Genomic DNA, 26,385 nt, shown 5'->3' on the forward strand with positions numbered 1-26,385 from the left:
GGAACTTTAAAGTGCAAACATCTAACGTGCTCCTGAGGAAGATTAAGACTTTAACAGTTCATTCATCAATAAATGATTTATGCAGTGACTTGGGTAATATCACAATAAAGGACTGCTGTGGTGTACAGCAGAAGAAATACAATGAAATGGTGTGAAAGTAAGGTCCACATACTGTGGAGACAGCTTTTTGATTTGTAGATAGAAACTGATGATTCTTATTTGTAGGTGAATTTTTAATGAAAACTGTAATAAAAATAAAAGCATGAATGAAAGCCATATCCTGTGTTTCCTGGTAGAGCCACTGAAACCCCGCATACTGGGTCTTTAACACAAGGAAAAGTAGAGTGCATCAGATTGGCTTACAACAGCAGATTTATGATTTTTGAGGCTGATTATGATAATTGTGACTAACTATGTTCCTGCTGATGAGATGCATGTTCATGCTTCTCATGTGAACCACTTCATCTGCAGTTTAATGAAATGAAAAACAACTGTGTGCATTCTTCCCACCCAAGATGAATAAACCGTTTTCCCATTAAATCTGTGTTTTTTGGAACAAGGGCCCAATGAAAAATTACAAAAAAATTCCAAGAGATGTTTTATTTGAAATTTGTTCAGGCATCGCATTCAAAGTTTGTTTGAGCACAATTCCCATCCATGTGTGAAAGATTGGTCGGCTCATTTTACCGATGTGGTGAAACTGTAAACTGAGCCAACAGGAGAGCGATGTGCACCAAATGAGATGGTTTAAGGATGTTCGCTTACCCAATTCTAGACAGATTACAGTTATATTTCACTGTCTGACATTTGGTCCGCCACCACTCGTTTCAAAATAAAATAATAAAAAACTGAGTCTAAACTTTGCTTTTGTTTGGGCTTTTACTGTAATGTGATAAAGCCACAATCGACCATGCTGATCGATTTGAAACCAAATGTTTTCTGCTTGAGGATTGCGCGCTCTCTCTGCAGGGATCTACCCCCGAAAAGGGCAGAAAGCCATCTGAGAGATCTCTGGGGCATAAAATCTGGCACGGCACCCACCAAACCTCACACCACCGCTCTCTCCCTGTTCTGTCTTTCATATCCAATCCATGTCAGTCCATGTTATCATAAGTGATTTTACTCCCAACCACAATGGATAGTTGAGGGTTCCTGCATTATTTTTCCTTATCAATGTGTTCTGAATTATACCGCTGTAATTTGGGTGTGAGTCTCAGCTCGTCATTAGCGCCGCACTTTTGTATTTATGCGTGCGTGTTCGGGTATTTGTTTGACCCTTTCATTTGAAGACAAATTCTTTTTCCTTCTTTCCGCAGGGGGATCAAGGCGACCAGGGACCACGGGTATGCGGTTTGCTCTGACTTCTTGTGATTAGCAGATGAATGTGACTGTGTGTGTGTGCGTCTCCCCCAGCAGAATTGTGGGCAAAAGGTTTGGGATGCATGAAATTCCTGGGATAGTGTTCTTCCAGTGTGGCCAAATACAACAAGCATTTCAGCACTGCTTATTTCCCCATCAAGAAAGGGCAGACGAACGTGCAAAATATTTTGGGAAGCATAGGGTGGTATCCTTTTCAAGATGCAGAAATTTTTTAGATTTTTTTTTACCTTGTGTCTCTAAATTAAATATGAGTACAAGCCTTTGCACACCAGCTGAAGAGCTCTGCTTAATCTCAGCAATAATCAAAAGCCAACGAGCTCAGTCGCTATAATTACTTGTGATTCACTTCAGTCTTCAAAGTGACATGGCATGTTCAGAACTATAATCATTTCCAGCTCTGCCGTTTGACATTTCTATAAAAGTGCTGCTTCTAAATGATGATAATGTGAGTGCTTTTCCGTGCTTGACAGACTCTGAAATTAATTACTCTATCTCCACTTAGCAGCTAGGGTAGCTCTCATTTTTCTCAAATAACGGTTAAAAAAAACGAGCCCTCTTTGAAAAGCAGGCTGCACAGGTTTGTTTAAAGTAGGCTGCATTAACCGAGGGTCCCACGTGCACGAGTCCACTTCTTCTGTATCATGTGGAGTCAGTAGTTTTGAATCCCGGTGACTGATTTCTTTAAGCATGGCACAGCAGGACAAGAGTTTGTCTTGTTTCAGTTTCCCAAGCGGATGTGATCCCAGTTCATATTCGATGCCCACCCAGACGTTAGTCAGCTCCCCTCAGGGCTAAAAAAGCAAGAGATTGTCTTGTGATTTGAATGACCTTTTCTGGGAAATTCGATTAGTGATAGATCTAATGTTACACATGGGCACTCTTCAAATTACAGTCAGGTTGTAGTTTTCCAGGTGGTTTTCCATTTTTGCAATATCTACAAAAACCAAAAAAAAAGAGAGAAAAGAGATGAAAAATATAGTCATATCCTCAGTTAGTTTTTGGTTCAATAAAAGACATTTCATAATAATTATAGCTGCAAGTGCCATAGTACTGAAACTCACAGGAAATGTCTTTAGTGGAACAAAATGTCCTCATTTGGATAGGATTTCTTGGTTTTGCTCCTAATTTGTAGCCTTTTAACCTCGGAAGTGGAGCCATCTGTCACTATCAGTTAAATGATTTATGTTTTGGAAACAGCAGTGTGGCCGGTGGAGTTTTCACAGGTCCTATTTGTCTTAGAGACTACATAAACAAACTGTCCATTTCATGAAAGCGTTTCATTAACTCCCGGTTATGGCAAAACTGTCCCCTAACAGGTACAAATGAACACGGTGTTGTAGTCATATGTGACGGACTGCAGGGGCATAAAAGCAGTCCAGGTCACGGCTAAATTGTATTAACTTCCCAGAGCAGCATATTGACTTTGCACATTAGATTAGTAGGTAAATGTAGTGTAGCGGTATTAGAAGGTTTTCCTTAATAAATGAAGGCATAACAGGACGAGTACTGCCTGACCTTGAGTCCATCTATCAGGCTGGAAGTGAAGCCAATTTCATGCCCAGTATTGACTGCGTGCAGGGAGTTGATTAAAGCCATATGGAGATACGTGTATACAAGAGAACATGTGAAGAGTGTCCCGTATGCACCAGTTTGGCAAATTCCCTTCAAATATAAACAGATTTAAACTTAAAATAACTTTTTTTTGGTGTGTTTTCTTGTAACATCAGGGGATCAGTTTAGAGTCTGATCCTCTGTGACCAAAGACGGTAAGAGATTCGCCATGTGTCCGAGAGAATTCCCTCACAAATGCCTACTTCCTCTGCCTGTTTCACGCATATCACAGTCAGCCATTTGTCTGCCCTGAAGGTCAAAGGTCATCTCCAAACATCAGAGGTTAACCAAGCAGCAAATAATAAATCGGCCAACTTTAACAAACAAATACACAGCCAGCTCTGGAACTCCACTTTTAAAATACAATTAACAGGAGTTAGTAGCTATGCATATCACCGAGAAAGGTGTGTGGTCCTTTTGAGAGATGGCACCAGCTACAGCTGTCAAGCAAAGGTTGAACAATTCCTGGGTTCACTGAAGGGGGGAAAAAAAATCTGAAAAATTCCCAATAAACTGCCCAAATGTGACCGATGTGCAATATTCTTCCAAAATAAAGAGGCCACGATTATATAATTTCCAGGATTTGACTTTTTAGTCATGAACAAAGAATTATTTTCAGTGTATTTGTGCATGAAATCAAAAAAGCCTTCAAATGAATTTCGCTCGAGATAAATTCGATGTATCCGATTGATGCCAAATCTGAGGCTTCAGATGAATGTGTTATTACACACTTAAATGTATTAAAGCCATCTGTGTACAGAGCTGGTAATTCACTCCATATATAGATATTCAGAAAATGCCACAGCCTGTAGTCGCTCAGGATGTTTTGTGTGTTTGGTGTGGTTGAGGAGATGCTGGATCTGGCCAGCGTCCTATAAATGAGGATGCCTGTTGGCCTCGTATACGGCTTATTGTTTACTACAGATCCCAGTCACCTCGCTGCAGGCAAATACATGGAAACAAAGCTCCTTACCAAATAACCAACATCCGTTTCGGTTTAGCAAAGCAAAACAAGGCAGTCTGCGAATGGTTAGGATTCTCTGTCAACCACCATGTCATTATCATTCTCACATATTGACATCAGCTTGGAGGCAAGAGTAAGAGTTTACCCACACCTAGCCAAGCTTCTCTGCCTTTTAACCTCCTGCACAGAAAGCCTGAATTGTGTTTTAGACATGGTTGTTGTCAGAATGGCCACCACTTTCTCTTCGTTTGTCCCGTGCTGGCGTCTGAGAATGACCGTACGGTTTAAATTCACGACTCTAGAGACATCCCAGAAAGCAGTCGCATGTGCCAGCCTGCACATGAACAACACTACATTTCATGCCTTGACTTTTTATATTCTCTATTCCCACTGATCATAATCCAGTGCTTGCTTTCCCTCTTTGTCCTCGAGACATTTGAAGTTGTAAATAACATTTGAGGTTGTAAATAACTTGAAAAATACTTGCGCTTCAATTCCAGTTATGCACAGCGTGGCTATTGTATACAGTGTAAGAGTATCCACTGCTGTGCTCGGCTGCAGGCCTGAATTAAATTAGCCTGCCTTGAAACCCATATTCTTAATGAGCCATGCTTTTTGATTTATCTTTAGAAATCCAGAGGGACGGCACAAAAGCCATGTTTGGATAGGACAGATTTTATCTTAAACTTGAATATATATAAAGATTGATCCCTTGCAGGCCATGTTTATGCTACTATGCCAGTCTTTAAGATATGTTTTCATCATTTCATTCAGGCTGGTTATTTCTGACATAGCAAACCTGCAGGATAAGAGGATAAACAAGTGAATATGCAGCGATTGTGCAACCAGTGTGTGGTCATCTTTTGGTGCCATTTTATAGTTTTATTATTAAAGAAAAACTTATTTATATCAGCACCACACTCCCTTCAGTTACCCCTTCTAAGACCGCTCAGGGTTTCACCGTTTGCACAGCAGTTTTAGTTTACAGTGATACACCAGCTCACCTTGTACAAGTTGATTTTTTAAGTAGGGCTTCCATGTCACACAATGCATAAGAAAGGCAGGCTTTCATTTTTTAACTAACAACTGCTACAATCTCAAATGAGGCATATTGATCAAGAACTGGTTAAAACTACTGACTCCAGCATGTTATTATCCAGCTGACTTAGTATGAAAAAGAGAAACATTTTTAAAAATTGGGCTTAAATACATACTTAATCTCTGCCTATATAATATCATAGCTAGGCTAGAAGTCCCCTAATATAGCAATCCTCTCTTTAGCATTTAGCTGCTTTAAACATAAAAATAATTGCTCATGGCTTCTTGACATATGAACTTTCTCATATTTCAAAACATATGTTTTCCATTTGAGTAATAGGAGATCAAAGTCTTTAAGGAAGAACAGGATCCGATGTGTATGGCAAATGCTACATTTTGGCTAATGCTTGTTTTTTGGTAACATCTCCCAAGTGCAGTAAAGGACTTGAAATATCATAGAAACAATTGGGACATCCAACAATCTAGTTGTACAGTGTAAACTGTAAGCAACAGCTGCAACGCTGCAAATTTACGTGGGTAGTTATATACATTCAGTCAAAGAATAAATAAACAATTAAAGCAAACTTAGTTTAAAGCTAGGTTTTTTAGCCAGTTAGCCAGACATGCTAACAATTCTAGTTCATGTCAGTTCATTGGTTCACCCCATGCCCTGGTGAATTTAGGTGTTAAATCAACTTTCGAGGTTGATAGCATTATAGCACTGTAACATTGATAGCATCATTTAGCTAACTAGCATTTCTGGCACCAGCTAGCAAGGGCAGCAACATTTCAGTGTCTAGTCAACTAGACGCGCGCCTGCCTAGTTTATGACACTTTGAGTGTAAAAGATGATCTGCTGCAGTTTGATAGGCATGTAATAAAATGCAATGAAATAAAAATGTGTCAGCCTATTGATATACCCATCAATGTGATTAAATTTAATGGGCTGCATTTATTTGACTGTAGCATTTGGACAACCATGTTTAGCTGACAAAATGTCAGCGTTTCTGGATTCAGATAAAAGCTCTTCTTTGCAGCTGTAAACTATTGTCATCTTTTAACAAGGAGAAAGCCCGATGTTTTCTTCTTCCCTCCAGTTTTTATGTTTGGATCACATCTGTCATGAGGTTTGTTGACAAGGGAGTTGGAAACCATTTGACTGAATTTCCATCAAACATCTTGAGTGTCTTTGTGTTCCCTGAAGCTAAACGAACAATGCCACTTCTCAATTTACCAGCCTGTTATAGCTCAAAGTGTATTGTATGAATATTATTTCAACAAACGTATAATTGGAAGAAAACAAGAGGAAATGGTTACTTGTGCCATTGCAGCCCACACAGGATGATCCCAGTGCCATTGAACACACAGTTTTATTGAGGAAAGTAAACTTGGACTGTATCAAAGTTAGCTGTTTAAAATAAAATACCTGGTCTTGTTTAGCTTTGAATTTAAATGTCTGGTCCTCAGAAGTCTTTGTTTGACAGTTAACTTTGATGTTGGCTTTTTACGGCTCTTAAAAACTCATATATACATGTCAAAGAATTCCACATATTATATTTCAAACATTTATGAGGCTAGTTAGAAGCAGGATGCTTGTCTCCTTCCTTCTTCAACTGTTTTTGTTCACCCAGTGTTTGAATATCATGCGTGTGTTGTGCCATGTTCTGCTATTTGTCCCTTCAGGGATTGCCTGGTCTCCCTACGCTGGCTGCTTTGCACAGCAATCAGATCCTGACTGTCAAGGTTTGTCGGTGGTGCTGCTGCCTCGCTGCTCAGTCCGACCCCTCTGCAGCACACACTGGAAGTAAATTGTTGGCTGCCTTTCTCAAGGAGTGATGATGGAGTGCACGCAGGAAAAGTGCAATCTAATTAATCACAGCAGGTCAACCATTAGCCTCTTCTCAACACTTCTGCTACTAGTCTTTTCGCTCAAGAGGTTTGTTCTCCAGTCGACATGCTAGGCAGGTCAAGTGAATGCGTTGGCCTGTTACAACCTGGTAATATGCAGGTGACTAAACAGGCAACATCCTGAACACAGAGATGGTTTGGCTTGTGTCCATTGATGCTAAAATGAATTGAAGGAACTCCCAGAGGAATACTCAGTGATGAAGCAAAGTGGCATTTTTTTTCTTAAAGCTCAAGTTCATGGTTCACCACAAATCCTCCGATCCTCTAGCACGGCCTTGGGGATTGTTTCACTGCCAAATACCAATGGACACAAGCAGAATCAGACATGTGCTGGAAAAAGATTAGAAATGAACCTCAACTCAAAGGTTTGACCTCGCTGGTTTCAGTGTGCGCAGCTCTCAGGGTCTGACATAGCAGCAGGCACGACGATGATGATGACGGCACTTTCACAGTGGAGGAGTGATTCCCATTTTTCCAGGGGACTGCGAACTCGCTGTGGCGCGCTCGCACCCCAGAGGTGATAATTATGGGCCCTGGCTCCAAAAAATAAGCCCAGACTTCCTCAGCAAACCACCTCGGTGCTGGAAAAGTGTGGATTTCTCCCACCACCCCATCTGTGAAGGTGCTGGACCGGAGTTCATGAACACAGGCCTTTCTAACAGAATCTGTTTCTTTTTGCATTTGCCTTCCTCCTCCTCCTTCTTCTTCCTCCTCTGGGACTTCATCCTTCTTCAACCTTCTCTCACCTCTGACCTACGACCTCTTGACCTCACACACCTGCTCAGATGGTCTTCCCTAAGATCAATCATGGCTTTCTTTCCGCTGACCAGCAGCTCATAAAGCGACGGCTCATTAAGGTAGTGGGTGTGTCCTCACTCTCTCTGTCCACCGTGCCAAGTCTCACCAAATCACTTCTCTTTGGCCACTTTGCATGCAAGCCTTCAGACAGATCTGTCATAAGCACTCACGCTCCTTCTGTTATTGTTAAAGGAAAATATGGAAACTTCATTTTAAAAAAAGCTTTTATTAAGGTAAAATGAATTACTGTCCTGGAACCACTCAAAGGTTTTTCCCTGCAACTTAGGTTGCAGAATATTTTCATAGAATTTCTTATAATGCAGTATCATAATGGACCACACATTTTCAGTATATTTCCCCTGATTATTGTAGCTCTATACTTGTCAACTTCAAATGGGACTTCTTTGTTTTTTTGGAGTCGTTACCTAAAGCACCGTCCTTACTCAACTCATTATGGCCCTGTAGGATTGCATGCATTTTAAAGGATTAATATTTCAGCTACAAATCATTACGTTGCAGCTCCTCCTAACTTAAGTTGTATGCTAGCTCCAAAAAGCTCATTCGTCATGTTATAAATGGAGGCAGCCCATCGCCACCCACAAGAACATTCCACGACTCTCTCTTAATTATCATTTCACTGTAGTGGCTCCAGTCTCAGCAGTCCAAAAATAACACACCATAATGATTCTTTAATGTGTTATTTCGCCACACAGGGAGATCAGGGGCAAGCAGGGCCACCCGGGCCCCCGGGGCCACCGGGCCCTCCTGGACCGAGGGGGCCTCCAGGAGACACTGGCAAGGATGGGCCCAGAGGTGTGCCTGGTCTACCGGTGAGTACTGATTGTTGCTTGGCATCTGAGAACGTTTGATACTAGTTTTTTTTTCTACTCTATGTATCATTAAAATTTGTTTGGATCAGCAAAATTCTGTCAGCGTATCCTGTAATAAATACTCTGTCATTTCCAGTAAGTTTTAAACAAGTTCAGCTCTGTTTGTGCTTCTATTCAGTATGATTTTGACTTGTTGCTGGGAGGGTTTATTCCAACGAAAACCTTTCTAATAAATACTAGACAAGCTACATTACAATTCATCGCCCTCACGTCTATATAACTAAACATGAATAGGCTCCCAGGAGAAGGTTTTACTGTATAGATTTACATTCACGTGGTTGTTTTTCATTACCACGTAACATTTTCCATGTTCTTAAGCCTGTCATTGGCATCACGCTAATTTATGTGAACTTTGCCTGTGAGAGAAAGAAGAAACAGAAAAGGCCTGTCAATTATGTTGAGCTATAAAACCTTCTGAGGGATCCAGATCTTTATTGTCTTGGCAGAGATCACAGTAGGAGTGCGAAAATATTAAGTGTTGTTTATCTGGTTCTTTCCAAGTTTTTAAGATGATTTGCAATTCTTCCAGTGGCAGTAGTTTTTGCGTTTTCCCAAGAAATTGGTTTTCTTTTGCGAGGCCGCTTTATTGCTCTTGTGATTTAGGTCTCCTTTCATGAATAGCTCAGGAGGAGCGTCGCAAAAATTGTCCCGCAAAGACGTACCAATCAAATATGTACAAACATCGCTTTGGCATGTTCCTACAGTTCTCTGCTACACCACGAACTGTTGGAACATCGGTGCGATAGACATGAACCAAAAGTCGAAACAAGAACAAGGTTTCTGGAAACATACAGTGCAGGGTGCAGGTGGCACAGCTGGATAAGTGCCTCTCAGCCTACTTGGTGTATGGGCACAATGGCAAGCTCCTCTTTCAGCCTGGCTGCTATGCACCATATATTGGCTATTTGATACTATAATAGAAGGAATTTGAACATAATATGGAGAAAAGCAGCATTTTAAACGCAAGACTTGTTTTAGGTAAGATTATAACACGCTCTGCTTCCATTAACGATTTTATGTTTCTTACAGGGTGATCCAGGACAGCCTGGGGAAACGGGACCCCTGGTGAGTCCAAACTTTGTTTCGAACATCCCCTTCTGTGGCTGCCCTGACACGCTAATTAACAACGTAGCCTTGCAGAATTGTTTAACAAAAATGTAGGCGATACGAGTCCAGGGTTTTTCTGGGTAGTTTGACATTTTGAGAAATGGACATATTAAGACTTAGATGAAAAGAATGATCGCTTGCGTGACTTTTCATAAATATGAAATTATTGCTAGCAGTCACTTAGCTTAGCGTGAAGATTGCAAATGGAGCAGGACTGCCAGATCTGGCCTCTCCAAATGTGAGGAAATTGGCCTGAAAAATGCTTTAATGCTCACTAATTGACATGTTATAGACATTCTGAGTTAAATGCATGCAGAAGTCGGAGTGTACAGGGGAGTCCTGTGTGTATATTTCCTTCCTGGAATTATCTAAATGGATGGAGACTCTTTTCTCTGGTTTTCCAGTTAAGCCAGACCCCAAGTTGAATTAGTGTCTTATTTATGATATTATGTGCAGAACTGTCAATGCCAAGGTAATTTTCCAAAGGTTCTCAAGCTTTGGACTGTATTTTATGTATTTATTTAATTATAAACTTAAGTTTTCATTTTATGTTTTTTTATCCGTTGTACTCAAAAGGCTGGAAAAGCCTTTTTTTGTGTCAATTTCTACTGAAAACATCAAAACTATGAAAAAAAAAAGAAGAAATTATGTAGCAAGTTTGGTTTAATCAGAGCCAAATATGTTTCATATGTAGGACTTCTCAAAGCGGGCTCTGTTGTTCTAATGGCACCATTTGGCTGGCAGTGTATATATTTTTCGTGAGATATTTGTGAGATGGTTCATCGATATGACAGCGAATGACACGTTTTATGCTAACTTGTTAAGAAAAAGTTTGTTTTCCCTCACAAACCCTTTGTACCGCATGGACGAGTCGCTGCTCCAGTTGATGGCAACTGGATACCACTTGCGGTGTTCAGCAAATAAAGCACTTGATTAAAGTTTCCTCATAAAAGCTACAACGAATAGGTCAAACCAAATTCCAGGGAGAGCAAGGATGGAAAACGTGATACAAAAAACACTCGATGTCACATCAGTGGATGCGGGGAGTGAAGGGAAGTGAAGCTGACAGAAGAGGTATTATCAAGTGCTTTCATCTCTGACTCCAGCTCCCCTTGACCTTTTCCCCTGTGGAAAAATTTGGTGGGCTGGGGAGAAATGGACAGAGGAAATAATTGAGGCTAGAGCGAAAAAGACGCATTGGGTAAAGGATCCAAAGGTGCTAATCAATCTTAGACGACTTAATGGGCGATCCTCTAAAGTAAAGTTCCCTCCCTCTTTGTGCTTTTTAAGTTACTGTTGCTTTTGTTGGCTTCGTGTTTTATCCCACTTTGGGCGGGTAGCTGTGTAAGCAGCAATGTTCGGTTTGAAAATCCACTCTGTGATGAATGTACACTTTGCGATGGATGTTCCCAGGTGCGCTCACATAAGCCTAGTGTTTGCACAACCTCCGATGACCAATGAACAGAGACTCTCAACCCGTCTGAACGTGAATTAAGGACTGCTTACTGTAACTGCTGAAATGAAGCATCCTCTTTCACAAGTATATACACAGCGTGACACTAATGTACTTTTAACAAGGAGTAAAGTCATCGCCCTATAAAGCAGCGTGAGATGAGCATGTCCCAGCAGTTGTAAAAACATGTGACAGCACAGTTACTGCGTTTGCGGCCTGTGATTTCATGCAACGACAGAATGTTTGCTGCTCCCTGGTAAAAAAGAGCAAAGATAAGATACTGGATTAAAGAGAAGAGTTTCTGTAGCTGATAAACCTCTGGAGAAGAAATAAAAAGACATTTTCCCATCTAAGAGAAGAAAAAAAAATCCCGCCAGTCCCCGCCCTTGGTTGGCCTGTGCAAATCAATATGAATTAGATGCATAAGCAACAAGTCTCCACTTTGTGCAGCCAGCTGAAAGAATAATCTGTGATTGGCACATCTTGATCTCCACAAGTGAGCCGGAGGCAGGGATTCTGAGGTCACCGCTCGACCGACTTTTGCTTCTTTTGCAGCGCTCTCGGCGCTAGCGCCCACTTGACACAGCTCGGAGTTTTTTTTTTAATGTAGATGCTATTGTTAAAGGGGCAAAAGTAGATTCCAGAGTTTTCCAGCAGCCTTCCAGGACATGTGGTGCTGGTTAGAAGGATTAAGCTCTTGTGGAGAAACAAGGAGGAGGTGGGGGGGGGGAGGTGGAAAGAAGAAGAACAAGAAGAAGAAGAAAAGGAAATATTTTCAGGACTAAGTTCAAAATCATCAGCGCCACGAGGTCTCTCTGTGGTAAATTAAGGGGGTCTTCAGCTCTCCAAAGGTGGCTTGCAGCCCCACACTCAGCATTCATCTGGAGCTCAGCTTGTTCAGAACAAAAACTCCAAATATGTTCCATCCAAAGCTGAGAGAAGCCTCTTCCATCTGCTTTTTGGTGTAATTTCCAATTATGCAGCAGACTTTCACTGATCCCCTTTTGCATCCTATTCATTCCAAAGCTTCCCACAATGCACCAGTAGCTCACCTTGGACAATCAATGAAAAAAAACTCCACAGGCATGAATGTAGGGACACATTCGCTCCTCAAAAGCCTGTTCAATGAAGACATACCTCTGATATTTTATTGACCTTGACTGAGTTTTCCTTTGCTGTAAAGCCAAACATGAGGAGCAAAGATGTGAGCGAATAGCTTATGACATGGTCGGGGAAATCAAACAATGTTGTGGGAAATGTGGACAAAACCATTTTAGTGGAACAAATCTGTTTGTTCTTAAAGGCAAATTCCTGTTTTTACAGCCTTGGGTCTTATTATGTTGTTAAAACAAAGCACACCTACACTCAGGGGTTTTGTCTGGCATGCGGTTTCGTCCCACGGTGCGAAGTCATGTACGTGAGCTTAATTACAGATTCTAAATTGGCCATAGGTGAGGATGTGAATGGCTGTTTGTCTCTCCCTGTTAGCCCTGTGATGTACTGGCAACTTCTCCATGTGTACCCTGCCTCTCGCCCAGTGGCAGCTGGGGATAGGCCCCACCCTGTATGGTTAAGTAGTTAAGGAAATGGATGGATGGATTGATAAATGAGCCCGCAGACAGGACCATAGCCAGAATGTTTAAAATGCTGAGGTCACTGGATCACATTTACCTGCGGGGACTACAGCTGGAATGTAGCTAGTAACAAAATCCATTACAAAGCCTCTCTTTTCTTCTCTTTGACCCGACTACCACGTAAAGCATATAACTTTAAATCAAAGTGCAGATGTTTCATGAAAATAACGGACATTTTAATCAAATCCTGTGAATCTTCTGTAAGCTACACGTGTGGCTTACAAAACTCATCCATACTGCAAGGCGTGTAATTGTTGTGGAGATATTACAGATCAGAGCCAGCATGAAAATGTGACATCTGTAATATATGTATATAATCTAAAATCACCTGAATGTCAGTGAGCATCTGCCCACTCCAAGTATACTGTGGGGTCAGACGTGGCCCTGAAGTTACGAGCTACTTTTGACATGAGTGCACCAAATGTGGCCCAAATGTCACAGCACATCTGACATCTGGCCCCTCTATTGTGTCCGCCTGTGGCTGAGCTGAAGCAGCCATTCTCACCATGAATCAACATTATCAGTACAGGCCAAAAGAGACCTATACACAACTGTTAATACGGGCCATGTTTGGGCAATACATCCAGTGTTATCTGAGCCTAGATCCTCTAAATAGACAAAGAAGTGGCCTTCACATCCCCACTGATAGCTAAGGCCACATCCATACTGTAGTTTAGAAAGCAGTCTGCTATCAGATGTCTTTTAAAACAGCCTAATCTCAGCGCAGCCATGACAGGTGAAGGTTTGAATGGTTTAACTTAAGCCATTCTGCATTATTGCTTTACCAGGCTACAGTGCTTTCTACAGTGCTTTTGTTTATAGTGGCAGGAGCAATAAAGAGTGATTGAAAACTCTTAGAAAATGTTATGTGAACAGTTTGAATAAAGCACGCCTCCGCAATAAGCACATATAGCTACAACTTAAGGCAAAAAAGAGAAAAAAATACATTTGTTTAAAAGTTTAAATAGTTTATAATAGTTGAAAACTCACAGTATAACTGACACAAAAGCCTTGAACGGAACAAGCTTGAATGTGGAGCCTTTCTGTTCTATGATCAGACGAATATTTTTTATGTGAATGCCACACATTCTGGAAGTCCTTCAACTTTCAAAGGTTCAAGTGCTGCTGATTGAGTGTGGGAATTGACCTGGGAATGGCTTCATTGTTCGCAACGTCCGAATCATGAATGAAAGTACCAAACATTCAGCGCATTGTATTTGTGCTCGGATGCTCGACTTCAATAGGCAGCCTGTTGATATTGCACATTTGTGGAATTTCTTTCCTTTATGAATGCTAAATGAGGCAGCTAAGCCGCTACATGCTGAACATCTGCTATCGTGATGAACACTTTCAGATGGAATAATAATCCTTTTTCACAAAGATCTTTGGATTGTTCTTCCCTTTTCATTTTTCACCAAAGTCAGGATCCAGGGTTGAGAACCAAAGAGCCAAGACTTCCTTAAGCGCTCTTGACTTTCTTTAAAAAAACAAACAAAAAAACTCCTTTTCAGCAGTAGCTTCTGAGTGTTCTCAGATGTAGCCAAGCTAATTAGCACTCAGGCGAGCGGCACATGCTCTCACATACCTAGTGGGTCATAAAGATGTTTACTAAACCCTACTGAGGACAGCTAACAAAGGCTTTTAAAGGCAAATGGGAGGAAAACCTTTTTCTTGGTTGGCTAGGATAATGAAAGTTGTTCATTGAGGTTTTTGCTGTAAGTGCACAAGGAATGCACCATAAATGAGCTGCAACTGTGTGGGCCATTTCTGAAAATGTGAGAACTTGTTGCTACAGGGATTTTAACGGGCCAATTTTGGGGAAAAATGGAAATTGGGAGAGGGAAGTTTTGAGGTACAGTTACTTGGTGATAGCCCGTTTTAACAACAAATACTAAAACCGATCCAACAATCAGCTTATTCGCAGAATTTAATCGCCGTGAAGTCACAAGTAGGCCGACATCAAACCGGGCTTCTTCTTCAGGCAAATTTGCACTGACAGTCTTAACTTTTCAACCCGAACGTGTCCTCGTTGGCTTCTTTTTAACACTCTCACACAAACGTTTTACACACATCAGGGGACCGTATCTTGAGCTTTGCCAGTTATACATCGACGTGAGCAAAGCGAGGAAAAGTTGCTGCTGTAGAGAGCCTGCGGGGCACAAGGTCCGCCTGGCCTTGACTCAGCTGCGAGCGACGAGCCAAATGGCCGAAAGTGTGAAAGAAGCCGGCCAACGTGAGGTGTCATAACAGCCAGGCGTAAAGGTGTTGATGAACTGCCGCGCTGGTGCGATAGCTCAAAAGTCTTTGAGAAACAAGGAAGGAGCTAACTTTCACCCAGGCTTCCCAGTTTCTTCACGATGCGGTCGTGTTGTTTTAGGCAGCTTCCAGCGGAGGAGGCCGACAGCCCAACGCGGCCTCCAGTTTCACTGCAGTAAACAGCAGGTTGTAAATAGAAACTGTCCTCCCAGACACATCGATCCATGATTTAAATCTGCCTTAGAGATGAGGCGCCTTTTCCCCCCCCGTTGGCTAACTTGTTAGCTTTGCAAAGCTTTCCAGATATTGGCCCATTTAGGTAATGAACCTCTCTATGTGTTGGACCGTAGACTCGGAATGTAGCGCGGCCAAACGAGACAAGTTTTTACAGTCACTAAAACGAGTAAAGACAGATCAACATAAAAGATAAAACCATAAAAGCTTTTGTTATTCATGAGCTTATTAAAGATAAAAGGGTCACTTCAGCGAAAAGAAGGCAGGGAGTGAGCGGATTTTCATTCTTTGCTGGAGAATAAAACAAGGGATTGATTGTGATTCGGGTTCTTCCTGAAGGGTGTGTGCGCGCTGCATGAAATCCTACCACAAGCTCTGCCAGTCTCTCTGCTCTGACCATGTTGGCTCTGGTAATTGTATTATTTCATCTCACATGAACTATTTTTGCTGCGTTTCTCCTGCACTCAATCTCTCTCCGTCTCTCTTTTCATTTATAGGGACCTGAGGGGCCGCAAGGGCCGAAGGTAAGTTACAGAAAATCATTTCTTTCTTCTTGCTGGCATTTCTTGCTTTTCTTAAAGAAAACTAAATGAGATTCGCTGACTTGGTTGTGACATAAAAGTACAAAGGAAACTTTTTTTTTTGTCCCTCTGTTGAATTCTGATCTAAACCAAACTGTTTTTCATTTCACAGCAGCTCTCGTTGCACAAACGGTTGTAAACGTGTTGTTTGATGAGTATGTTTACCTGCATATTAGCGACAGACACTGCGCAGTCATGGTGAATAAACAGGAGAAGTGGGGAAAAAAGGGTGACAGAGAAGGAGAGAGATGGAGAACAGAGAGCCTGGAGCTAAGTGCTGTGATACAGGCTGCGGGTCCCTGGTGGCGCTGATGTGAGGAACAGATGTAAGCTATATCCAGCCATCAGGTAGCTGCCAGTGTTTGTTCAGTGTAACCCAATCAGACACTTCCTGTCTGCACTGTCATCTGTCGGCAAGGCCTCCCGTCGGCGTGGGAGAGGGAGTGTGTGTGTGTGGAGGGGTCAATGATGACACACCACAGTGTTAATGACTCATAAGCCAGGCCCGGAGGCTACTCAATTAGATCTGCTGCTAGTGGAGCGCTGTGTTTAGTAGAGGGGCCGCGTCGAGGGTTATTCAAGTTTCATCAGCTCGGTGACTGATTCGGTGCCACCGCATGACGAAAAAGTCCAGCGTGAACGGTTTTCAACCCTCGACACGATGCTTTCCTGCGACTGTATCTCACATCTCTCAAGCATCTCTGATACATCTTTAAATGCGACCGGTAACTGTAAATGGCTTTTATTATGAAAGTGGTGCAAAAAGCCAACATAAGCAAACCGCGAAGAACAGAGAGCGGGCGTTCATTAAAACACGCTTGGCCCTCAGAGTCTAAACCAACTTTTACTAAGCTGACGCAGTAGATGCGGTAAAATCTCGAGTACATCTGCTGTGCGAAACATTTCTTTATTTCACAGGGCAGTACATTTTCAGTTTGAAGTGCAGCAGGAGTGTCCTCAGTCTTGCCTTCTGGCTGTATTGTCCATAACAGAGCAGATGATAAAATATGACATGCAGTATTTATGCTGGTCTGGCGCAGTAACATCAGAGCACGCCCTGATCAGCGGCAGACAGAACGGATACGCCGCCGGTGTTTATTTACAACCGTTGAGCCGGCCGTGACGGTACGAGCAGCGAGATGGTCGAATGTAATGATGCAAAAAACCCAACAAACTTTGCTTTTATTTCCCAGGGTTCACTCGGGCCTCCTGGCATCCCCGGTGTTGATGGACTGAAGGTGAGCAAACTCATTTACACTGAATTCTTGTAAAGCTCTACACTTCTGGGCTTTTAACTAGTTCTTGCTGACTTGCTGTTGTTTTTATTAGTGAATGTACTTTTCCAAGAGGAAAAAAACACCACTACTAGGCAGCATTATTGTCCCTCAAGACTTTTTATGTGTCCCTAAAATAAAAATATGCACACAAAGTTCAGAGAACCAACATCCATCTGCGTACCTGATAGTATTTTATCATGAAAAGGCTCACTTGAGCATTAATCTTTCGTTAATCTTTCTCCCCATGTGTTTTAGTTTTTTATATAAGAAAAAAAAAGTTCTGACAGTTTCAAACCACTATTTCGGTTTGGGAGAAAACCCATGGGCTTCTTCTTCAAGCCTTAACCACAAAGTACCGTTCTGGCTGCCTCTGAATCTGTTCACACACTCGGCTCATGTCTGCTATTCATTCTCGGAGCGGATAAAGAAGACGCAGTGCAGGTGTTTCACAATGGGTGGAGGGAAGGAGAAAAAAGAGATGGAAAAGCATATTTATTCCAGAACAAACGATGGTATAAGTGAAGAGAATGAATGGAGAGGCAGTTTGAGGGTTGCATCGCTCTAATGTGAAACATGCACTTATAAAGAAAGGAGAGGCACGTATGGCTGTAATAGGAACCAGAGTGAAGAAGTTTCATTTTAAAGTAAAATCCATGCTAACTCTGGCTACAGTGGAGGCTGAAAGCTTAATTCTGTTTCCAAAATGAAAGGAGTGAGGTTTTGTAGCAGCCATGAAATAGATCTCCAATGCTGTGCAGTGCAGTTATAAAGCAGAACCTGTTATGGTATGTAAGTCTCACTCTTGCAGAAAGTTTGACTCAAAAGCAGTTAAAGGTGCTCAGGCGGCAGTGGCGGGTCCACTCGCACAGACACGGTATTGATTTGACATGGATATCCCAGCAGAATCACTAATGCCACCTTATCAAGCCAACCTTTGGAGTTCCTAACAGACTCTATCATCATTATGTCAATAGGGTGTCATTATTATGTCAATGACTTCCATATGCGGCTGACGATTGATCTGAGGCTTCGGCGTTTATGACGAACATCACCACGAGTGTGTAGCTGCAGGGACACGCCCAGCGCGGATCAGACACGCCGAGTTTCCCATGAGCATGAAGCATTTTGGGGAACAGTGAAAGTAGCATTAAGATATTGAAAAATGACATCCAGTAACACAGTTTTCCTTCGAATATGGCCAGTACCGAGCTGCCTGGTGACATGTATTTTAATCCAAGTAATGCACTGCGTTATTTTTCCACTCTGGCTACATTAATCAGCTTCATCTGGTTAAAGTTGTCTGTCTGGGCTGAGGAATAGCTACTGCTCCTCTGAAAGGGTAATGACGTGGTATGTTTGCAAAGGTCAGGAGGTTAATTGTTTCTGGCAGCAGATGGACAGAGGTTGGTTTTTCAGCTAGGGAGCCGCGGAGACAAGGGATCGAGGCTAACGGCAAACTGGCATCCGTCAGACGGGCTTGGCTTTTCTTCTTCTGCACATACACAGAACCAAACCAGATAATTAAGCTTTTAATCAGCTTGTTTATCCTCTCGTCTTTCACATTCACTTTGTGGTTTCAATATTTGATACATGTGAACTTTTGGGGAATGTTATAGAATTCATAGTGCTGTAGCTGTACATTTACGCTCCTTACAGCAGTTCTGTCAGTGTAGCTGTATCTCACCTGTCTCGTGCTGCATTACCAACTATCCTGCAAAAGCCCTTTGCACCATACACTCACTCTTGTGTCTGAGTCAATTGTTATCTCAATTTTAAGAAGAAAAATATGCATTTTCTTTTGTTTTGTTTGCTTTTTGTGGGGTGGGGAGTGTAGGGGTCATATCTCCTGACTTTGAATCTTTAGTCGAACTGCTTACGCAGCACACTGAGTCAGTCACTGTGTGTATCTTGTGCTGTCCGTAGGGGGATGTTGGCATCCCAGGACTGGACGGTGTTCCAGGAGCCAAGGTCGGGGTGCACACATATTCTGTGTGCTCATATTCTTGTGAAGTCATAGCAGTCGCTTTTTTCCCCCTTTTTTTGGGTTAACCCTCTGAGGTCAAAGTCATGTTATCCCACCCTGCACTTTGTGAGAGCAGCGGCAACCATTGCCAGCAAACTTTGCAATATCAAACTAAAACAAAATCCTGAATCCCAAATATCTGTTGAGATGATCTAAAATATAAGACTCAATGTGAACACTTTTGCTGTTATATGGATTATTTTACATAGCTTAACAATATCATTATCACATCAGAAACCTTCCATGTAACTGCACTGTTAGTATATAGTTCACACTTTTAATACAAACTGAAACAGAGACTCCGTGAGGCTGCGTCTTGCTGCAGGGTCATCTTAATTCAGTCATGTGATTTGGAGATGTCCCTTGACTCCAGAGGGTTAAAGTCATTTGCAATACTTTCCTTATCCTCTCACAGAAGCATCTCCCCCTTTCAGTCATTTTTCATCTTACCTTTTGACCATCAGCCGTTTTGTCCCTTTGTGATTTCTTTTTCATGGTTTTGAAAAACATGCATATACATGTATTCGTCTTTGATGTAACAGAAAATATATATCCTCCATGAAGACTTTAATGCATGGTATAAAAATATGTTGCAATGATAATGCAAGGACGATTTTAAATTTAAAAAACAAAAAAGTTCATGTCAGGGTCTGTCTGGGGAAAAAAAGCAGTCATAACATTTATAATCAAATATGAATTTAACCCCAGATACGATCTGACCCTGAGTGTGTGCAATAACCCCCCCAAACCCTCATTTTTTCTATCTCTGCTGCTCTGCTTTCCTTCCTAACAGGGTGAAATGGGAGAACGAGGTGAAAAGGTAAGGCGCTAATTTGGATCTTCGGACATTATTGCTAGCGTCAGTCTGTTATCTCATCACCACGACTGCAGCTTTGCCTTTACATCTCCCAGCTCCAGCTAGTTTTTTGTTTTTTTTTGAAGTTGCCTCCCTTCTGTAACTTAGCCACCAGTGAGTCAGTGATTTAGTGAGTCACAAAAACTGCACCCAGCTTCACCGACTCCAGGCCGTGAAGTAAACCTAAGAACAGATCCATAAAACAGCCCCACAGAGGAACGGCAGCTTTATTCCCTCTGTTCTGTAATTGTAATGGTGCCCTTATTTGCTGTTGTTGGACGGCAGCGGGGTGGGAGGTGTGAAACACTGACCGGGATGACAGTGCAGCGGGCTGGAGAGTTAAGTGATGACTTATCGTGTGTGCTTCATCGACCACAAAACTGGCCCTCGGTCAGTCGTTGTCAGCTGGATCAGTTCTGAGCTGAATCAGAGACAGTGTCTCTGTCGCTAACACACCTGGCTTGCTGTAAAGATGTGACAGCATCTCCTAGCAATCCCAGTTCACAGCATCGTGTGTATCCTTTACCGCGATGCACAAAAAAAGGTCAAAGTGAAAATATTTTTTTAGCACAATGGATTGAAAAAGAACACGAGCATCCAGTGTATCAGTTCGTGTTAGTATGAACCTGGTTCTGTGCTTTGTCGACTCCTGGCCGCTTGGCTTTGCCACAATTTCCACGTCTTAAACATCGTGACCAGTTTTCCAGAAGAGGGATGCATCTTTTTCAGATCATTTCATCAGGTTGCAGGAGGGTAAAGAGGAAACCACGTCCAGTTAATTAAGAAAATTCTGACAAAATAAACAATTTGTTCTGCAGATTTAATTTTTTTTATCATTTCCAGTCATATAATCATCCTGAGACTTGTCAGAGCACTAATGGGGTCCTGACCTTCGGGTTTGGAAGAGATGCCATGTGGCAGGCCAGCGCTGCTAGCAAAAACTGCACTTTTTGGCTTTGTCGATTCAACTTATGATAAATTCCTAAATGGAAAAATAAACAGCAGTTTGAAGCATTGAAGCTGTTAAAATAATCTCGTTTTCTTGAAGTTCTTTTTTTTTTTTTTAATAGCGTAACACAATGAGACACCCTTTGATTTCATATCCTTGGAACTGCAAGGCGTTGTTTGATTCGCGGTCTAATCTTAATATAAAATCATGGGGATTTATTAAAAGTGAAATCACCTTTTCCCTGCCAGGCAGCTTGGCTCAAAGTACTCTGAGGTTTTATTTTCAGAGGAGTCAGACATGTTAACATTAAACACTTGTTTTTTTCCTCATTAATTAGTCAGCAAGCTAATTAAAAAAGAAAAAAGGCTTCTAACAGATAAAAAGGGAAAGTAGAAAGCTTGTTGCAGTTTTTTTTAAATATATGTATATATTTTGACATCACAACAGGGGTAACTTACAAAGACACTCATGATTGCAAATCATTGTGTTTCCCCATTTAATTTCATTTGATGAAACATGTCATGTTTCACTACATTTACACAGTCGGGATTTATAGCCGTGCTGTGATACGAAATCCACTGATAAAACAAGAGTGTAGCAACATTTTACAGAGTCTGTGAGTCTGCGTGCTTTGAGTTAAGTTCTAACCAGCGTGCTGACATGCTGATGCTGAGCAGATAGATTTACCAGCTTGGTATCGTATGCTAACTGTTGCTATTTAACAGGAAAAACAAAGTACAACTGAGAGCCTGGGAATGCGCGTAGAGTGTGCATTTGAGACATGACAGCCTCTTGGGGGTGTAGAAAAAAAGCTGGCTCACCAGACTTACTCATTTGAAGGTTATTCCAACAACGAGACATTCTCCTTATAAAGAAAACTACCAGTCAAATGGCTTCCACCGAGTCATATCGTGGATGGGACGAGCTATGATCCCGGCCGTACAGCAAATATTGCAAAAGTTGGGAGTTAAGAAGTGAAGTTTATCACAGCTCTCAATGCAGTGAGCTTAGGAGCTTCGTAACAGGGCATCACCTAAATATTACATTTATATTTGAACTTCATTTGACGGCTAAGTGATCAAAGTGAAGATAAAGCAGCAGCTTTGCTCCAGTGCAATCACAGAAGAAGAAGAAGCTTGTCCTACTGTGTGCTAAGCTTGTTAAAGCAATCATGTTTCATGTCATGTACTGTCAGCACTGACTCATTCCTGCGTCCAAGAGACTGAACAGGTTTCTGTGATGTCATTGCAGGGTGATTTGGGTGAGGAGGGACCGAAAGGTGAACCGGGAGAGAAGGTATGTGAAATTCGCTGAGTTTTTGTTCTCTTTTGTTTATGTCTTGGACGCTGCACAGGGAACCAACAGAGAGGCTGTCGGTGGCCAGAAAACAGTAAAAAAAAGTTAACGTCAGCCTTCTGAGGAGAACTGTAATGTTCAGTAGAAACAGCTGGGGTCAAGGGTCATCAGTTGTACTGTAGTCAAGGCTGCACATAAGCAGTCATCCTGGCACTTGATGTGTCCTTTGTATTTAATGTGGACTTAATTGCTATGCTACGCTGATGCTACATTTTCTGGTTGGATGGTTTCTGCATTAATTTGGTACCATTTATCTTCAGGACAGCTTGTCAAGTTGAGATTCATATCCAACAAAAGGCAGAGCAAAGCTCTGCTGGGTAGATTGTTCAGAACTAAACTAATAGATTCATGTTTCTGTCCAAAAAGCTTTTGTTTTCGGGAAGAGTTTCTTTGCTTTGTATTAGCACACTGACATCATATCCAGAAACACATTATGCTTGCCATGCTGCCTTCGCTCTTATTATTTTCTTTAAGGAGCATTTATGAAAATAGGTCACAGCCTCATTTGTATTGGATGACCTCTGGGCAAAATTTGGACCTCTTTACTCTTCATAAGTTGTAAAACATTTCAGAAACAAATCAATTATGGATAGAAATGAGCTATTTTTTGGGGGGGGGAAATGTTGATTTAGCTTCTCACACTAGTGGGGAACAATAAAGATTCTCCTTGGAGTTGCCAAAGAAACTGAAACGCAGTATCTGAGGGCAAAATGCTGTGATGTATTATACACCAGAGGTGCTTATACAGAGTTAGGTATAAAAACAAAATGTAACCGATAAACCGGCAGCAGACCAGAAGCCATGTACTGAAAATGTCACTGCCAATTTATTGCTGTTCGGTGCAGAAAAACTTTGATAACTTCTCATTTTATGGGCACTGTGGTTTTTAAAACTCGGCAGCCAAGAAAGGACACCATTGGAGGGAAACAGATGCAGGATGTCATCTGTGGAAAATGAGTGAACAAAAAGGAAAAGAGGAGGGCGATAAAACTTTGCAGCTCAAGCACCGCTTTGATCTAGTTTACCTTGGTGCAATAAAAGGAGAGAAGATGATGGATTTTTGCTTCAGGAGTGAAGAAGAGTAAGATGAATCGGATAACCACGGGAATTCAGACTTCTGTAAACGATCACCTGCCATTCATTCGGGTGCACACTGATGCGTTTCACAGCGAAAGGCAGACTACAAATAATTATGATTTCTGCCATGTTTATGATGGATGTGGATTACCTCATCTCAGACTGTCAGCATCAGGACGTAAAAATGAGTGTTTTGTTTAACGTAGCGCACAACATATGGCGAGAGGAATTCGAACCAATAGACATCCAGATGAGTTTACCAGATGTCAGGCACACCGAGGGCTGATTGATTTTCAGTGCAAGTGAAGGGAACGTGTTGCCAAGCGGAGCCCCCTGTCATCAGAGTTTTGCATCTGATCACTTTCTCTTTTATGATCGTGTTGTTGCTTCACGGGAGGAAGATGAAACCAGAGAACAGAGGGACATGGGAGGGAAGGAGGGCATCTTTAGTCGTCCATGCTGAAGATGCCAAAGTTAACAATACACAGCACGCACTGCGGGGAAAGTGTGGTAATGTGAGGTGAAAGGTGAAGCAGCGAAAGCTTCGCTATGGTGAGCAGAGAGACCTCGGGGAGTGCAGAGAGAGGGGGGGAGAGAACTGGTGGTGTAAGCAGTCTGGCTGTGCTTTGCATGATACAAAGGGAGATTGTTTTGACTGTGGGGGACCTGTGAAGTGTGAAAGAGACTAAATGACAGGGCAGATATACTCTGACTGACATGCTCACTCGCTCTTAAGAGCAGGTTAAAAAGCTGACATGCTGAGGACTCCAACAGCTCCAAGTAGTCTTGAGTTTAGTTTCTTGTTTGTATAAGCTCATGTGCGGATAATGTAATTGAATTCCATAGAAATATACCTTGTTTTCCAGGTGTTTATTGAAAACATTGCTGTAAATAAATAATTTGCTACAACTAGCTGCTGACAACCCCCATGGAAAGGAGTATATTCACTAAAATGTTGGAGAGTAGTTGCTATAGGTTGCTGGGTGTAGAGCATCATCCAAAGCAATCGCTAGAAGGTCTTCAATACAGAACCACATATCTCTATGCAATCAATTTCATTTAGCGACTGGCAGCGACCAAGATCAACCACATGGGAGCTGACTGGGGAATGCATATTTTTCTCACCTAGAGTTGTCAGGGAGTGGCAACCCCAGGTAATCCCTGACCGGTTGGCAAGTGGAGGTTTCTACGTGTGGCAGGATAAAAATCGGTTGCTGGAGGTGATCCACCAAAAATCTCCTTGCGGCTGCCTTGGTTGTTAGCAGATTGCTTCGGACACCCATTTCATAGTAGATACCAGTTTGCCTCCAATCAAACTGTAATCAAACTAGTAAAAATTGTAGTCAAACTTGTAATCAAGTTACCATAGCAGCTAAAGTTTGCCCGAGTTATGAGCAATCACGACCATCATACGTGCAAACAAGGCAGTCGCAAGAAGGTTTTCATTACAGGACCGTTTACCTCTATGCAACCAATTTTTTCTAGTACTAAAAGCAACCTAGTGCAACCACATGGCAACTGGTTGGGGAATACACATTTTTGCCTAGCAACCGGAGGTTGTAAGGGGGTCACTAGCTTCTCTTTTGGCCTGCATGTGTGGGAGTTTAATTTAAATACCGGACAGTCATCAACTACTCAGCAGTTCTTCAGGGAATGCACACTTTTCTCTAGTGACCAGGAGTTACCAATCTCTGTGACTAGCCTCATATATACGAATTATAAAAAGTATATAATACTGCAAAATGCAATATGGGGGGAAACATGATCATACTAAAACATGCGTGATCATAAGTCATGAGCTAAATGTAGCAGGGGAAAAGTAGTAGGTAATAGGTATGTTAATTGTACATAAGAAAAGCATCTGTGTAATTATACTCACTTATGTTCACTCACTGTTTAGTATACATTTATATAACACATTACCTGCTCTGTTGCGTCCGTAAGCCATCATTAAGCGTAGAGAGAAATGTTTCTAACAGCCCCTGCATGTCCATTTTTGGCCTCATTTAAAACAAATCATTACCACAGTTAAAAGCTTTAGTTCTAAACCATTTCCTTCTGATGCATTCAGCCTAAGTATTTAAGTAGGTGTGAAATTAACAGTGACTCTTCTTGCTGAAAAAGTTGGACCTCACAAATTGAAAAATTCTTTAAAGTTGTTTTCTTTTTTTAATACACAAAATCAAACTTTGGATTTTGTTTTGGGAAGTTCCAGGCTATGAGTGCTTGGCTCTGGCCAGTCTGGCACAGCGGTTGGTATAATTTTTGAATCCTAAGATCCGGTCCAAGCTGTTGTGAACTGGCAGCATTTCAAATACTGGCAAGGCCTCTCTGCCCTGGGAGCCAATCACAATTTGCATTGCCTCACATATATCTTAACTCAGGGACAGGGGGTAATATTTAGCCGGGGCCCGCTGAATTTGGTCATCACTGCTAATGGCTGTAATGTGGAGTAAGACTCATATTTTGATGACTGCGGTGGTATTAATTTGTCACAATTCAGCCATGCCTTCATTGCTCAGCGATTAATTCTGCGCTCATCTCATTCCCCAAGCAAACAGCTGGAAAATGGCATGATTTACTAGGCATACATTTTGCGCCCTTCATGCTATTATCTCTAAATGCCAACGGGCAGCGACAGGTCTGGGTGCCTGTAATGAAGTGGAGCTGCGGTGACGGCTCTCCATCTTAGTCTGCTCTGCGGCTAAATCGAACGCTGTAGCCTCACCGTGGTAATTGGCCCAGTTGGGACGTGTCAGCACTCTGCGCCACACCTCAGCACACCTCCCAGCTCCGCCGCTTTTTCCATCTCATACTCCTACATTTGGAAGAGATTAAACTCTCTCTTGGTCAGGGCTCTCGTTCGGCTTCTAGAGCTCGGTGTCACTTGTGTTAGATCGGTCACACCAGCGAGCTTCTTGCTTCAGCAGCCGAGGAATGAAGGCTCGATCGCTTTTGCAGCATCCTCCTTGTTTTCAGGGCTCTGCTTCACA

General features: G+C 42.0%; 1 protein-coding gene across 7 annotated transcripts in view; it reads left to right on the forward strand.

Moving 5' to 3' along the window:
* col25a1 (collagen type XXV alpha 1 chain) overlaps nt 1–26,385 on the forward strand; it is a 157,925-nt gene that overhangs the window by 106,094 nt on the left and 25,446 nt on the right. For 5 of the 7 annotated variants that reach the window (XM_080883669.1, XM_080883673.1, XM_080883671.1 and 2 more), the window contains 9 exons: nt 1,317–1,343; nt 7,687–7,758; nt 8,413–8,529; nt 9,619–9,654; nt 15,771–15,797; nt 17,048–17,092; nt 19,055–19,099; nt 19,948–19,974; nt 22,211–22,255. In XM_080883669.1, the coding sequence (XP_080739795.1) occupies nt 7,687–7,758; nt 8,413–8,529; nt 9,619–9,654; nt 15,771–15,797; nt 17,048–17,092; nt 19,055–19,099; nt 19,948–19,974; nt 22,211–22,255 (414 nt within the window). In that variant the 5' untranslated portion in view covers nt 1,317–1,343. Of the gene's footprint in view, nt 1–1,316; nt 1,344–6,676; nt 6,737–7,686; nt 7,759–8,412; nt 8,530–9,618; nt 9,655–15,770; nt 15,798–17,047; nt 17,093–19,054; nt 19,100–19,947; nt 19,975–22,210; nt 22,256–26,385 lie in introns of all 7 variants that reach the window. The other 2 variants (XM_080883675.1, XM_080883674.1) reach the window with 2 other exon arrangements.

The sequence above is a fragment of the Rhamphochromis sp. 'chilingali' genome (genome assembly GCF_963969265.1).
Source record: "Rhamphochromis sp. 'chilingali' genome assembly, chromosome: 1".
Classification (NCBI taxonomy): domain Eukaryota; kingdom Metazoa; phylum Chordata; class Actinopteri; order Cichliformes; family Cichlidae; genus Rhamphochromis; species Rhamphochromis sp. 'chilingali'.